This window comes from Carassius gibelio, chromosome B18 (genome assembly GCF_023724105.1).
Source record: "Carassius gibelio isolate Cgi1373 ecotype wild population from Czech Republic chromosome B18, carGib1.2-hapl.c, whole genome shotgun sequence".
Lineage (NCBI taxonomy): Eukaryota > Metazoa > Chordata > Actinopteri > Cypriniformes > Cyprinidae > Carassius > Carassius gibelio.
Window position 1 is genome coordinate 21394601 of NC_068413.1, and position 16715 is coordinate 21411315.

Below are 16715 nucleotides of genomic sequence, written 5' to 3' on the forward strand. Positions count from 1 at the left end.
AGCCAAATATGACCTAAAGGAATATCCCGGGTTCAATAAAAGTTAAGCTCTGTTGAAAAGTTTTGTGATATGCTGCCAATTACCTCAGAAAATTATTTTGACTTGTCCCTCAGTTTGTCACAAATGTATTTCTTTATTTTTTTCCAGTTAACGTTTATTTTAATGCTTTTATTTATTTATAAAAAAAAAAGTATTACCAATCTTAATCATATTGGTTTGAAATCACGTGAGTTAGTGAACGCTTACAGATTTCCATTTATTTAATTATTTTGCATGAGCTACCCCTTTCAATGTCACTGTAAAAATGTCAAGCTTTAAACGTGAGTCTGCGCTGTGTGATAACATGCCGTAAACTGTTGACATGAAGAGATGATGACATTCATGGCTCTGACCTGAACTCGTGCTGGCACCCGCAGCTCACAAGAGATTTTCTCCAGAGAACGGGGTTGGATTTTTAGACATCCTACCGAAGCGCTGGTCTAATCTCATTTGGTCGCGACATCCTCGTATCAAACAATTTCTCTTCCTGACATATAATCAGAACGACTGAGAATCAGAACGGAACATGCGTGGCTCTTGCAGAACACAATGAAGGCATGGCTTGCTATTTCTAAGCTGATATGCATGAGATTTTGACCAAATCAAGACCAAATTAATAATCATTTTAGCAGATAAGCTGTACGGTTTGTCAAATGCAAACATGTCGTCTTCATCTGGCTGTCAGAAGCAGCTGATGTCAGGAGAGAAGAGAGGAGGAAAGCAAGATTATATGAGGAAAGAAATGAGGCAAGCATCTGTATTACTGTTGCTTATATCTTTAGAAATACCTCAAATAATCCTAGAACAAATCATTTCTGAAAATGTAATTTGGTGTAACAATCAAGAATCAAACAATATCATACTTTCCTGTATCCTTGAATACACAATTATGAATAATAATAATAATAATAATAATAATAATAATAATAATAATAATAATTATTATTATTATTATTATTATTATTATTATTATTATTATTACAACAACTGACTTTTGCTTTTCATGGTATTAACTACAACTATTATATAATTTATTGTTATGTTGACTTCACCACATGACTGCTTCATGTTTATATATATATATATATATATATATATATATATATATATATATATATGTATATTAATAAGTAATGAAGATTTTGTCCAAACCTACTCAATAAGTTATTATTTTTATTATTATTATTATTATTATTTTAATGTAAAAACCCTGAGAAAGAGTATGCCTATTATAAAAATAAATAATATTTATATTATATAATATAATCATAAAAAATAATATGTATAATAATAAAATAACTATTATTTAGTTATTTATTTAATATGCTTATCACAGAAATTAATTACAATCACTTTAATTAGGAATTGCATTTTTTATGTGTTTTTAATAATACATGAAAAGAATGATTATGCAAATGGGTCAATGTTTGGTTAACACAACCTCCTTGGTTACTGCCAATAGACCTTAATCATGCTTGAATTTTACACGGATGAAAACAATACTGCGAGTTATAGACTTACAGTTACATACACTGTATAAAAGGCTCGCGGGAACATGTAATTTTCAAAATTCTCTCTCAAAACTTTCCAAAACTGATATATGGAGTTTTTGTCTATAGTGAATTTTTTTTTTTTTTTTTTTTTTTTTTTTTTGCAATGTTTGGTCAGCTGAACAGTCAATATGTTGTTAAACAAGAGTTCGGTCCATTGAACACACTGTACTTTTATCTCTCACAGCCATGTTTTCATCCCTGTCAAAAATTAAACACCGCTCTACCTAAGATTAATGCTTGACTATCTCTTGACTAAGATTAATGCTTGTTGCTGCATATTTATATAAATACACTACAAAATAGTGTAGAGTCTATTTTCGCTCAGAAATTGCTAGTAAATTTCACAATCGTTTTCTATGAAATAGCAACGTAGTGTGCAAGCCTTCCTCTCTGTTGTTTTTGTTGAATTTTCCCTGATAATTTTGGCATGCTTTGCCTAATGAGTGACTCACTGCCGAGGCTCTGACCCTGGGTTACTGTCTGACCCACTTACTCACCCTCCCAGGACTGATGCTCACAATGATAACAGACAGCGTGATGATAGTAGGAGGGGAAGGGAAGATGACGGGGGGCTGATCACTGCCAGACAAAACTCTGCACTGGCTGTGTGTCCTGCAGTGTGACTACTCCATCACAGACTGCAAATCTCCTTCCACAGAGAGCAGAAAATGGCCTCCGTGGTAGGAGGGGACAGGGGCGTCATAAATCGCAGATATGTGTTGTGGCTGTTTTCAGCCCTTCGGGAACACGCACTCTGCCTGTGATGTAACAGAGGTGGTATAAGGAAGAGGAGGACAAATCGGAAAAGTATTGAAATTAATGCATGAAACCATACAATTAACTGATTTAGTTTAAAATAATATTTACTCAGTAATTGCTAGTAAATATATATATATATATATATATATATATATATATATATATATATATATATATATATATATATATATATATATATATATATATAGAATTTATATATATATATAGATAAACTGTATCGAACAATTACGTGACATGATCAAAACATGTCAGCAGTCTAGAAGTATTTAAAACTGTCTGAGAAAAATGTTGAAAACAATAAATGCATGTCTTCGATGAGAAGAGTAAGGGCTGGTTGTTGCTGGTTACTGTGTGATGACTCAAATACTGAAAATACTGCAGAATGTAATATTTTTTCAATACACAAACAAAATGTGTGTATTCAAATATCTGCTTGTTAGCCAGTTGCCCAGTAACCTTTTTATTATTTTTTACAAGGCATGTGACAATGCAATACATACGACAAAAATCTTTCCAAATTCTTAATGAGAATCATTTACCGTTGATCTGTAAAATAAAACAAAGACAATAATACCAAAAATAATAACGAAAAAAGGCAAAATACATCAGGGAAAAACCGCGAAAAACAGTTCGGTATTCGGCCTTAGGCTCAGTGTTTGGTTTCGGCCAATAATTTTCACTTCATTGCATCCCTAATAACAAGTCTTCATGCTAAACCGGGATCATTTGGAAGATTTCTGTGAGAATCAGAGCCTCGTGAGCAAAATTTCTTTGCCTGTGGTTTTTAATGGCATTTGAAATGTATTTGATGGAATTTTCTTTATGGAATATTAGATTAGAACTGTTAATAGATTAAAACGATTAAAGTACTATTAATGTCATACTATTTGAAATAATTAATTAATCATTGTAGTGAAATTTGCATGTGTTGCACTAAACAGATTTTGTCCAATTATATGTTGTGTAAAATACAGAATGTCCAACCCCATGTCATTCCACCTGTAGTCAACTAAATCATTGTTTATAGGTGCTGTATAACTAAACCTTACACATATTCTTCACACGAACCGGGAATATGTCAACAAAGGACTGAAAACTGCAGTTATCAAGAGACTTCAAAAGGGACCGACTGTAACTGTCTCTCTCTCTTACAAAAAAAGGTCTCTCTCTGTGCTCCCAGCAAAGAAAGAGACCGAAAATGCAAAAAATGCAGAAAGGACGATGTGCATATGCTAATATCTCATTTGGATAATGAGGCAGAAGCTTGGTGGGAGCAGAAAAGTGGAAGTCACTTCCTGTAGAGAGCAGTGCAGGCCTGACTTCACACTCCATCAGACCAGCACACTCAAAGCTCGCCCAGGTGCTCACCCGCCGAGGCTCGCGGGACGCGGCAGCGCTCGCCCGTGGCTGGGCGGCACAGACCCCCCGACACGCGGCTTTGAGCTTGCTCTTCAGTCGCCTTGACAGCCACGTTGTCCTTGTGGTGAGAGTTTAATGATACACAAAATCCACATGTACGTCCTGCGGAGGGATGAATTATGCAGCAGGCAGTGTGTGGGAGCTCACAGTGTCATATCAGTCCGACTGAGACCGATTCCGCAATGACAAGCAAGACAAACAAATTTCACATCGCTGGAGGGATGTCACACCAAGCAAGACATTAAAACGCCTCATCAGGGTGCTATTCAGAAAGAAGGAGAGGGAGTGAGAGGATGAACGAGAGGGATGGAGAGAAGGAAACAAGTGGAAGTGACAAGGAGTGAGGTTAAATTTAGGTAAGACTAAGACAAATAAGCTCATTTGAAATGAAACCTATCCTATTTGATTGCTTCATACACATCCCTGGTCTTATAGTGATCAAATGATATCTTATTTCACTCATTTTGAATATGATTTGATGCTTTACAGAAGTAAAATGAGTTGCCAACATTTGATTCAATCATGGAAAGCAGTAGATATATAAAATCACAACTATGAAAATATCTCAGTTGTGAGATAAAATTGTAATTAGGAGAAATCTCATCTTTGAAAAAAAAAAAAAATGTTAATTTTGGAAGTCACTGAAAATTACATAAAGTAATAAAGTTTAAATTATGATACATGAAGCTGAGATTATGATAAAGTCGCAATTATGAGAAATAATCCTACTTGTAAATTAAAAATAAAATTAGGAGTAAAAAAGGTGGATATATGAAAAATAAAGATGAAATCATAGGAAATTAATTTGAAATTATAACAAACTAAATGATGAGAAATAAAGTCTAACTGTCAGATACAACATTGCAACAATGAGAAATTAAGTCGCATCTGGAATTTTAAGATATTACTGAAGGTAAGAATTATGAAAAAGAGAACTTTGATATAAAGTAACAACTGTCAAATGTAAAGTTGGAATTATGAGATTTACAATTTAAATTATGAGACAAAGTATAGTTATGAGATAAAATTCCAGTTAGGAGAAATAAGTTTGAAACGATGAAAAAATGTTATGGCAATTATGAGAAATCGAGTAACATGAGCGATGAGTAACAATTCTGAATTTGCGAACCTGACATTCTGGAATATAAATTCAAAATCATTAGAAATAGTTATATGTGTGAACTACAATTGTAATAAATAATGTTGACATTATGACAAAATAAGTGACAATTCTAAGAAATAAAGTCATAATTATGAGATAAACACAACTATGAGATATAAAGTTGCATTTGTGAGAAAAAAATGATAAAGATACAATTAAACACAATTTATTTTTAGTCTTAGGTAGACATAAACATTTATTAAGAACATAAAAAGCCGACGTGTACGATGTCTGTCCCTCCCACCGTCCCCCTCTAGGGCCATGTGAACAGCAGGAGTCACAATTCCTCGTACGTGTGAGCAGCTCTACACTCGCTGGGATTTGTATAATTGGAGTTTTGTATGGCGAATCAGCCCTTTGCTCCGAACCGCAGCGTGAATGGATTTCAAATGAGGCCTGTGTGATGTGAGCGGAGGCTGGCAAATATATTAAAAACCCTGACGTTTCCATGCAAATGAAATGCCTCTCAAATGGCTTCTTATCAATTCATATCCCAAGCTATCTCTCGCCTCTTCTTTGTGTCGTGTTTCACTCTGTTGCTCTATGCCGCTCTTTTTTCCTTTTCTTCCTTCACATTTTGCTCCCTTGTCAAGCCTGGGAGGACAGAACATGTGACAGGAGCGAACAGAGAGCAGGGAGATGCCAGGCCTTGACTCAGCCACTTATATAAAGCCAGTAAACACCCTCCGTCACTCTGTCCCTACATTCACCCTCATGCCTCAAGGGCTCACTTACGCTTCCATTTCATTCAATGGTCTCAAACGAATCCCAATATTGGGTACACTCAAGCGTTTCTTCCAGCGACAAGTATTCCTTTATTTATTTATACTTTGGTTTGGTGTGGCTATGTTTTATTCATCTCATTTTCACCTTGTGGTGGGCATTTTTCTAACTTCACTCAGCCTTTTTTTCTCTCCTTCTGGTTCTTCCTCTCATTTTGAACTTCACTGTGAGGGATTGCTTGCTCAGGCGAGCGTGAACAGTTGTCAGCGGTGTGTAGCGGCACTAAAGCTAAGCGGTCTTGGCTTCTTAAACGGAGGGGAGCTAAGTCACCTATGCCACATTAACCCGTGTTGTGCAACACGACTACAAACAGACGACGTCATGGGCCTTCCTGACCCTGATGGTAGATCAGAGTGTCACTAAGTCAATTTATAACAGCAAGCGCACACTGAAATTAAAACTAGTGCCCTATGATTTCTGTGATGCTGAAAACATGGATGGAATCACACAGTCAATTCATAAAAAAACTGCAATTCATGGTGAAATGTAGAATATCATGAATTTTGTGTCTGTGTATATTAAAGCATAAAATAGCTGCTCTTTACACATATTCAAGCACACGTTATGCTCTGTGTTTTTAGTGTCTGTCGTCTCTAAATACTAAGACATGAACTTTATATCCAGGGCTGCTCTGAGAGTCACCTCACCAGCAATTCACCACTGAATTTGATAAACCTCATCATGAGTCAGATATACTGTGAGCACAGAAGCAAAAATGTTTTCAAAACAACCCATCAAAATAAAAGTTCAGAGTAATTTGACAAAATTGTGACAGAAATACATAATCACTGTATAACAGAACATACTTCTCTACGTAATAATATTATAATATAAATTATTATTATTATTATTATTATTATTATTATTATTATTATTATTATTATTTTTAATTTCTTTTAAAATTTTTTATTGTTTTGATTATTATTCAAAATTTAATTAAACCATTACAATGAAACCCAAAAACATAAAATCAGAAAACTGAATTTGAGAAACAAGTGCTCAAAAAAATTTATTGTTTGTTTAACTTTTAACAAATCATTGCTAAATTCTATGCATGTCATAATTTTAATTGATTAGACATGCTTTATGATTACAAATAAATAAATAAATATAAAAAATAAACGGTTTTCTCACATCTGACAAGGTCAATTCAAGGTTTATTGAGTAGTTCTGAGGGTGAGATAAGCAAAAGAGACAGAGGGAAAGGCAGAAAGAAGGAAAGAGAGAAAGCAGATGGAAAGAACCACACACTTGCCCTCTTCTCTTTCTCAGGCGCGATAATTAGATAATTACGGGACCATCTTACACCTCTCTTTCTTACTCACTGTTCACATACATACGAGACTAGCGGTCTTCAACACTTCCCACTCAAAAACCCAACACACAGTTTGAAAAGACTAAAGCAGTCAGCACATAAATCTCCTCATTCATTTCTTTAATTACAAATCCCCACGGAACTGCTGATTGAGGAATCTCTTGAAGAGTATCCGTTTCCTCAAAAATGTAAGACCTCGAGTAATTTCATTACATAAAGCTGAAGGAAATGCACATCATAGGAAATATGCACATAGTAACATTAATGCAAATGATCCTGACCTTGAAAAAAATAAAATAATAAACCTTCCAATTAACAGATTAAAATTGTTACGTTTTTGGACTTTTTGTTTGTTTGTTTGTTTTTTATTGATTTTATTATTATTTAGCTGATATTCATGTAAGTTACTTATGTATGCATGTATGTATTTATTAATTAAATAAATATATAGATTCAGGGACAAGTTGTCACTAATGTAATGTACTAATACAATATATCATGGACAAAACAAAGGTTTAATATTTTTATATGTTACCTTTTTTTCATCACTCAAAACAAGCGTTCGATATTTTTTGTATTTACACTAACATTTCATTATGTATTTTTGTGTTGCATTTAATTAATTTATTTGTTCACTTATTTGTCTAGCTGATTGACCTGTAAACCCATATCAAAAGAAGATCATGTGCAAAATCAATAGAATTTTGCAGATGGTTTTGTATCAATTTCTAGAGTCTGTTGTAAAATCTCCAAATCCTTTCCCTCATGACTGTACATTAAATCTAAAACATCTTATTGACTGGCTGTGATTGACTGTCTTACGTTCCACACACAAATTGCTTGTCACTGAAAAACTTGGTTAAGACATGCTGTAATAGGCTATTTAAATGCCGTTCACAAAAGGTCAACATGTTCAATGAACTATATATTTTTTCCTGAGCAGTAATGGTGGAAATGTTCAATAGCACACATTCAACAATAAACATAGACTGTGTAAAAAGGACAATAACTACCCTGCTAATAGCTTACAGAATTTTTTAAATATATATATATATATATATATATATATATATATATATATATATATATATATATATATATATATATATTATCCTGATTGTAACATTAGGGAAACCACTAGCACAGTTAGGTGGCCTGAAAACGAACTTAGCGTTAAATTGTTTAACACTTCTCATGCATTCAGCTTCAGCTATAAAGCATTCACTCCACTTATCTTCAAATCTACAGAGAGAAAGAGAGCGAGAGATAGTCAGCATGAGAGATAAGATGAAAGATTCAGTTCTGAAGAGCTTTGTCAAAGCACTACTGTTAATCTACAGCACATGAGACAAGCGATCAAACAACTTGACAAATTACACTCCTCAGAGCTTTTTAAAAGTGTATCGTCCACTGAAGCAGATTTTTAATCAAGATGCACTGGGGTGGGTCAGGGTACTTGAGATTCTACCCGGTATATCTAGTGGAATCTACTACACCCCATTTGTAGATTTCCATTCAATTGTGTGCAGTGTAACCGCGTTTGACGAGGTGAATTTCAATGGAGCCAGATGTTTATTACTCCATGTCTGGGCACCGAATGCGGTAGTTCCATGCATGCAGAGCACAGGTCATATGGAATGCATTAGTGGCAACAGGGTTTGGGTAAATTTCCAACACTATGAAAGACGGCTACTGGACAGTCACTTGTTTTCGTGTGTTTTTATTTGGAAGACACCTCATTTTGCATTCTGCCCTGTCTGAGTGCTAAGTATAATCCAGTGAGAAGCAGAGCAACGAAAATCTGCCTGGCCTCAGCAAGGCCTGTCCATAGCTGTTCGCGAGAAGAGAGATTGCGTTTGAAGTTTATGAAGCATCAGCACACGCTTTAACTGAGCCTTACAGTTCTAATGCCAATTCAATCCAGCGCAGAGAGAGAGGGGGAAAACCACAGGAAAACAGACAGAGAGAAAGAAAGAGGATATTAGAAGGCACTCTTCATTTCAACACAGCTTTAGTCATAGTTTTTTTGTCTTTTTGTTGAAAAGAATTCTTACGTTTAGTCAATACTTTGTTATACTGTATTTATTAATTTTATTACATTTCACTCTGACTGACATGGTATGCTTTTACAGTCAACAAAACAAACATTAGTTAAATGACGTAAATGTGTTTCTTTGAAAGTCTCTAAACTATTGCCCTCGACTCAATATTATGTTTTATGTATTACTGAATAATTTAACGGAGTGCCTATTTACACTATGTTCAAATAGCCCGCCTTGTTTGCAGAAGCTATTTACACTAACTCCACCCACCAATGTGTGATTCGGCTAGTCGACATTTCGAAATACAGTCAACAGCCTTCAGCTCCAGTGGTGCAGATGGTAACACGTGTGTTGCATTTATTTTGACGCGATCGACCTGGGTTTGAATCAGCCATTTGGCAAAAAAAAAAAAAAAAAAAAAATCTCCCTTTTCAAAATTTAAATCACATAAGAAAATAATTTATTTTCAATGACATTTAAGTACATAATCAAAAAGCTGAAAATAAAAGGAATTGGGCAGGGTAAGGGTAGGTGTAGGGAAGCCTTTATTGTCCCAATAAGATGGAATCCATTTTAGAATTTACACTCATAAAGTTATTTTTGCATACTGTTTTATAATATACTACAATACTGAGGTGCAGATAATTGCCACTATTTTCAATAGTAGTAGTATTATAAATAGCAGAAAATCGTGCAATTTTAACAGAGAGTAAATAGAATCTTAAGCTATTTGCACTTAGTTTAAATAGAATCTATTGCTATTTGTACTTACTGCAAATAGCCTCTTTCGCTATTTACACTTAGCGCAAATTGCTGCTGGCATAATTTTAATTACGTTTTTTAATATATATATATTTTTTTGTTTGTTTAAAATAATTTTATTGACATTACATTGCATCTTTCATCTCATCTTTATTAGTGTTGCCAAAAAAAAGAAGAAACATCACAGACAATTTCTGACACATTTTTTGCTGAGTGGATTAACGCTGGTAGACAGAGAGAAAAACGTGTTGGTCACATGCAAAAGAAACAAAAAGCAACAATGAGAAAGAGAGCACAGCTGTTAAAGTTGAGATCTCCACAGTTTCATCTTCACAATGTTATCATCTCTTCCACACAGTCTCGCAGCTGTTGCGAGCTCCTGCAAGGGAGTGCCAGCCTCGCCGCGTGCTTCACACACAAAACTCTCCTTCTCCCAGGTGCAGCCAGGCGAACAATGGACAACCGCTTACGCAGTTCACAAGAAACCGCGGCAGAGACGTGGTACTCGGAGTAAGCTGCGTCCATCTGGCACAGACGCCGTCTTTGCAGTTGCCCCAACGTTGCCAACACTGGGTAACCGGTCACGTGGAGGCTTCAGTTCTCACATGGACTCTTTCAGAAGCAATGTGTGAGGAACTAAATGAGCACAGAACACTGTTTTACAGCGTTTGAGTGGGCTGCTTTTGCCAGAGGTATCACTTCCACTCTTGGTATGAGAATGGAGCTGTAATAGCCCATATGTGCTCTCTCGTGGAGAGGTTTCCCTCTAGCTATGATAAGAACAGATGGAAAAGCCTTATTAGCATCTCGTTTGGCCATGCAGAGCACGGTACAAAACTACAGGGACCATAGAGCTGTGTCGTTGAAAATGTACAGACAGTCAAGGAGGTTTTGCCTTGTCATCCTGGACTGACAGCGATTAGATTATGCCATTGCACTTTAAAGTCAACATGAGCTGTTTGCAACCCATTTTACTTCTGCAACCTGCGTCTGGACATTCAGCAATAAAAATTAGCAGGGCAGGACTTGGTTTTATACATCAGGAACTGATTGAAGTAGCTGTTATACACCAGAATGGAACCAGGTGGTAGGAGGATCGAAGAGTAAGAGAGATTCGAGACGTCAGCCAATAAGAAAATTCCTTTTAGAGGCAAAGCTAATTATTACATTTAGATTGCAAAGATTTTTGGAAGCAAAATAAGACCAAGAAAGTAAATGTAGGGTCCATTTTGATTTCATGTTGACTTTAAAACAAAACGATTCTGCAGTGGCTACAGTCCTCGATGCATTGTGCGTAGGCCGAACATTTCAGTCACGGTTATTAATGAAATACTCACAGGAATGTGAATGAGATTAATATGGAGCCGTAAAGGGAGAACAGCTGCTGCCATGGAAGTTGTGACTACAAATAAAACTATAATGAACTCATAAAAAAGGCACGACGAAATTGAAAGATTCAACACTGCAGATGAGCACATCGTATAGGATGTTTAAAGCCGCAGTGTGTCATTTCAGCACCACTGGTGGCACCAGACAAAATTGCTAAACTAATGACTATTTCCCAAACATGTCTTTTATTGTTCAGTCAAGCAGGTAGCCTCAAACTCACGTCACTGTTTGAGTCAGAAGTTGGCAAGTTGAACACCACAGTGTTTACACTGCCTGCAAACAATTACCTGCAACTGTCTTGCACAAAAATGAAAAAGAAAAAGAATAAAATAAGTTACTCATGAAACACATCACACCACCAATCCCTCTTCATAAGTATAATTTTGATACTTCAATCTCTGTGAGCTCTCCCACAAACAGAGAGGGAGAGAGACAGAGGTTCAACGACCTCCGGATGGAATGATCCATCAAAGGATAGACGTTCCCATCGAGGAGGGATCTATCATCAAATGGGCACATGCAATACGGAAACAATCCCCAGGCATTGCCAAACAGAGGTCGGAAAGAACAAATAAGGCTTTCAGTGCATGTTCTGCTGGCAACCTTTGGACAGCGAGAAGGAGAGAGGAGACGTGCAACTTAGTTTTGAACTGTTTTCTGAAGAGAAACTTTTTTCTGTAAAGGGGATATGGAACTCATATGGAAATGTTTCACAAATGGGAGGTATTTAATAGGTTGAGTGTTAAAAAGAAAATGGATTCTTTGGATAAAGTGTCCTGCTTCCCATATTTTTATGACTATATTAATCTCTCTTTACACCTGTACAGTATTGGCATTCAATTTATACTTCTATTCTCTCAATGTATTAATCTATTAATCTATTCTCCATGTAAAGCCTTACACCCAGTGGAATATATATATATATATATATATATATATATATATATATATATATATATATATATATATATATATATATATATATATATATATATATATGGAATTAGACTAAACTAAACTAAACTAAAGAATTGCATATGTGTTTTTTGTTGAGTATCATATTTGATACATGAGTTTTTTTACGGCTCATATAGTATTAACTAAAACAATATGAAAATCAAGAAAAACACACACACAAAGACAATTATGATTCTGACAAAACGTACAATAATAATAATAATAATGATGATGATAATAATAATAATAATAATAATAATTACAGTAATAATAACATTAATATCAGTTGTCACTCTAAATCTCCCAATAATAAGTCTTAGTAAGATGATTTTTAAATTCCTAGGTTTTATGATCAAAGTTCTGTAGTTTTCATCATTGGGGGACAAAATATACTGTATATTGCGAACAATGCAATACAATGATAATGTTCTGGATAATAAAGTAAACCTTAGTTGCCTCAGTCCAGTAAGTGTTCATCTTAAGATATTACTAACAATATAAAAGCTTTTACTTTTAAAAAATAAGCAAGATTTATCTGCAAAAAGATGTGTACCACAACCTGAAGTGGTCGTTTATATATATATATATATATATATATATATATATATATATATATATATATATATATATATATATATATATATATATATATATATATATATACTAAATGTTCTTTAATTGTTCAAACGAAAATCTCCTGGAGAAACATCTAAGGCAAAGTTGAGACTCGTGTGAAATATAATAGATAAACTATTAAAAAAGCAATAACATTTTCCACTGCAAAGCACCAAAGTTCTGTAAACTCACATCGTGACCTATTGCTGAACTCTCACAATTTCCTGAACTGCCGTTTTGAAAATGATCAACAACATCTCTCCCGAAGCAGACGTGCTCTATACATATCAGCGGCGGAAATTTCCCGCCTGCAGAATATTTTCCTTCACCACTCCTCATTCAAAATCAGCCATTCAGACTTCCATTAATGCATTGCCTGTGCCTGCGGAGCGTATCATCGAAAACCTGCCACGGAATGAGATGACATCACCACATCCGCAACACATCACCAGAATCTCCAGCTGAGACGTGGCGGGACGACGAAGGCCTGGAAGTTTACACGCAAACACACCCACACAAACAAATAAATGCAATGACAGAGAACAGCCAAGCGTCGACTCCACCATGCAAAGCTATGCATGTTAAAAGCTCCCCGTTGAAGCGAAGAGAGAGGCGCACAAGCTATTATCAGAACAAAACTGCAGAAGCTCTCTTCAAATATTGGACCAATTTTGAGGTTCTGCTCAGCAATCTAGAGCAGCATCACCTCCTTTCATTATCATCTTTTGTTCTTAATGTATTGCAAAGCCTGAAGAACGAACTGCAGGTGTTTGAGATGACAATTAGAGTGAAGGCAGAGGAGCGGCTCCAGTTTTGTTCTGTTTTCAATTGTAGTTCTTGTTTTCACACAAGTAAAGGCGGATAAGACGAAGAAGATGTGGGATGCGAAAGTAGCTTGGAGAAATGTGAGTTTGTTGCAAAGTGCCTGTGATCAATACTAAAGAGGCAACAAAACTGTGATGCTATTTTGGGGAGAAAATGACAGAGTGCTTTATTCTGAATCTAGCATCTATCTGTTTGTGAGTTAATTGTGTGGCTGCTGGCACTGTAGCCTGATGTGTGATGTGACTGAGATAAATTAAAGAAAAGGAAATTATAGCAATTTCTTCTTCTTCACTGTCAGGTCGTACCGTAGGTAGGAGGCCAACCTCTATACATGCAGCAGTGCAAAAACAATGCAAGTGCAGGCTTCAACATGAACAAAAAGTATTTTGACACTAAAGCCACATGTCAAATGTTTGAATGCCATTTGCCTTAGATAATAAACTAACAAATCAAATAGCAATTATTTTTTAAAACAGCACTATTACACTTTTGGACAACCCTTGGATTAAAAAAAAAATAATAAAAATTGAAAAACACTGGTTGTAAATATATATATATATATATATATATATATATATATATATATATATATATATAATATACATTTATAAAATATATATTAATATACCTTTTTGGAGAAAAACAATAGAACAAAAAACTAACAAAAATGTATATATATAAATCTATTGATTTATTTATTCTTCATTGATCATCAGCGCTCAATTGAATCAGAAAGTAAACAAAAAACAAAAATAAAAACCAACAACCTTGACTTGAGTGTTCAAATACTTTTTGTAGCCACTGTATCTGTGTGTTTGATGAAGAGTGTTCAACGAAATTCTAAATGAGCTTGTAAAATAAATAATTCTTATTCTACTGCTCTTTGTACTGGTCAATTCCTACAAAACTCACATTTCTGGAGCTACTATCACCTGGGCCCATGTTAAAGCTTTTCCAGCAACCAACACACGCACTTGATAACTCAGATAAGCATCCGTAACTTACCCGTCACGTTGACCTCTACCAGTCCAGAGCGTGTGCCGATGCTATTGGTGGCGTCGCAGACATACGTCCCTCCGAACTCATAGGTCACCGGGCCTTTGAAGAACAGGGTGTTGTTCTTGATTTCAATATTGTTGGGGAGCGATCCATTCAACCTGAGAAAAACAAACAGATAATATTTTTTAGCTGTCCCGTATGAAAACAGAGTTGGCTGGGAGACAACACCAACTCACATTGGTTAAGACTGAAATGATAGGTATTATCAGTAGATCAACTGTTACTATGTGGAAAGATTCAATCTTCTTTGTTAAAACAAACATACCAAGCATTCCAACAACTGCACATCTTAAACCGGCAGACGTGAAGGTTGGTACTACAAAACGTGCGAACGGGCCCCTACAGGCCTGAATGTTGCCCCGGGAACGAGGGAGTAGTTTGAAATGGTGAAAACAAACAAAGACAAAAAGTAGAGATGTCACATGTGGAAAAAAATGTGTTGTTTTGCTGCCACTCTCTCCATTCTGGGCTGCTGCACCTGACACTGGATCCCAAGTGATCAAGACAAACCGATCAAGACAAATATGGAGTATGACTTACAATGTGGCTACTCTTAGACTTTAACTATAGTGTCCTAATTCTGGAATCTTCATGGTTCAACTGCCCCGTGGGTCTAGACGTGCATCATTCTTCTTCTAAAGTTCGACAGAGGTCACAATCTCTGGCAATGTTCTTGTGGCAGATGTTCTCTTTGCCTCTTATCAGAGATCAGTATAATGATGCCTCCCCAGGCACCAGGCACCTTCAGATCATCTAGTTCCCACTTAACAAGTTCCTTCCTTCCATCTCAATGACACCCGGTGTACTTTAGGGTCCGGGTGACTGGTGGTTTTCAAACCTTCTAATGGTATTCTCAAAGCAAGACATACGAAACAGTTGATCTGCTAGTACAATAAGGCATCCAAACAATATAACGGACCATTTATTCAGGTCAACAAAAGGGTGAGAGAAGAAAGCATGGTAGAAATCAGGTCAAGTCTCAGTCAGAGCAGAACAGAACAGAACATGCATAATCATTGTGTACTATAAGATGAATGATAAAGAGCACAGTTCTGATTTGAGTAAGCCTCATCTGAAGTTGTTCACATTATACTCAACTGTGAATGCACATGAACTTAATTCTATATTAATGCGACATAAACATTAATATTATTAAATTTATAATATTCAGACTTGCCGAATTTGACCAAATTGTATGTTCAGCTTTCCAAATATCGTGATGTGAAGTAAAAAGAACCAAAATAGCATCAGTATTAACCACCTTTATGCTTTATATTTTAATATTTCCATAGTAAATACTATGTTTAATGTTTTAATATGACTGGAAATACATCATAAAATAAAATCATTATTTTAAGGATGCCTGAAGCTATCAACAACCCTGGGTAATAATTTTAAAACGGAACTTTCTAATCCTTAAAAGTGAACACAATATTAAGCTATGCTAATGACCTATAGTATACTCAGAGGATGAATCATTATTTGTGATTATTTGTATTAACACATTGAATTATTTATTTTATCGTTTTGCTTTTGTACTTCACTGTTTCATAAATGCAAAGCCACCTTAACCACTACAGTGATTTTACCATGGATAAATGGTGTCATTAGGTATGATGCAAAGCAAAGCAATGGCTACTAAAAGTTCAATTACAAAATGTATAACCCTTACTAACACACACCACTACGTCTATCCTCAGACAATTTCACGCAAAACAACTCCTGGTTTGGGTTGTATTGTTTTTCAAATGTGTTTTTTTTTTTTTTTTTTTTCGTCTTTAAGCAGAAGTCATCGGTTTTCTAAACTGTTGTTGTATTATTCATAACCTAGTTGAGGACACGGCCTGTGAGACAGATTTCAGCCCAAAAAACGCAGAAGGTATAATGTGTTTCCCTAAATGCTGACTGCTGCAAAGCAATCTGATAAGATCCAGCAGACGGAAGACGGGAGGAGAGATAGATAAGGAAATTTGTCACAATGAGCTGTCTGAAGATAAACTCTGAGTGTGAGTGTT

General features: G+C 35.4%; 1 protein-coding gene across 4 annotated transcripts in view; it reads right to left on the reverse strand.

Moving 5' to 3' along the window:
• nectin1b (nectin cell adhesion molecule 1b) overlaps window positions 1-16715 on the reverse strand; it is a 214762-nt gene that overhangs the window by 128010 nt on the left and 70037 nt on the right. For all 4 annotated transcript variants that reach the window (XM_052582553.1, XM_052582557.1, XM_052582556.1 and 1 more), the window contains exon 5: window positions 14647-14798. In XM_052582553.1, the coding sequence (XP_052438513.1) occupies window positions 14647-14798 (152 nt within the window). The remainder of the gene's footprint in view (window positions 1-14646; window positions 14799-16715) is intronic.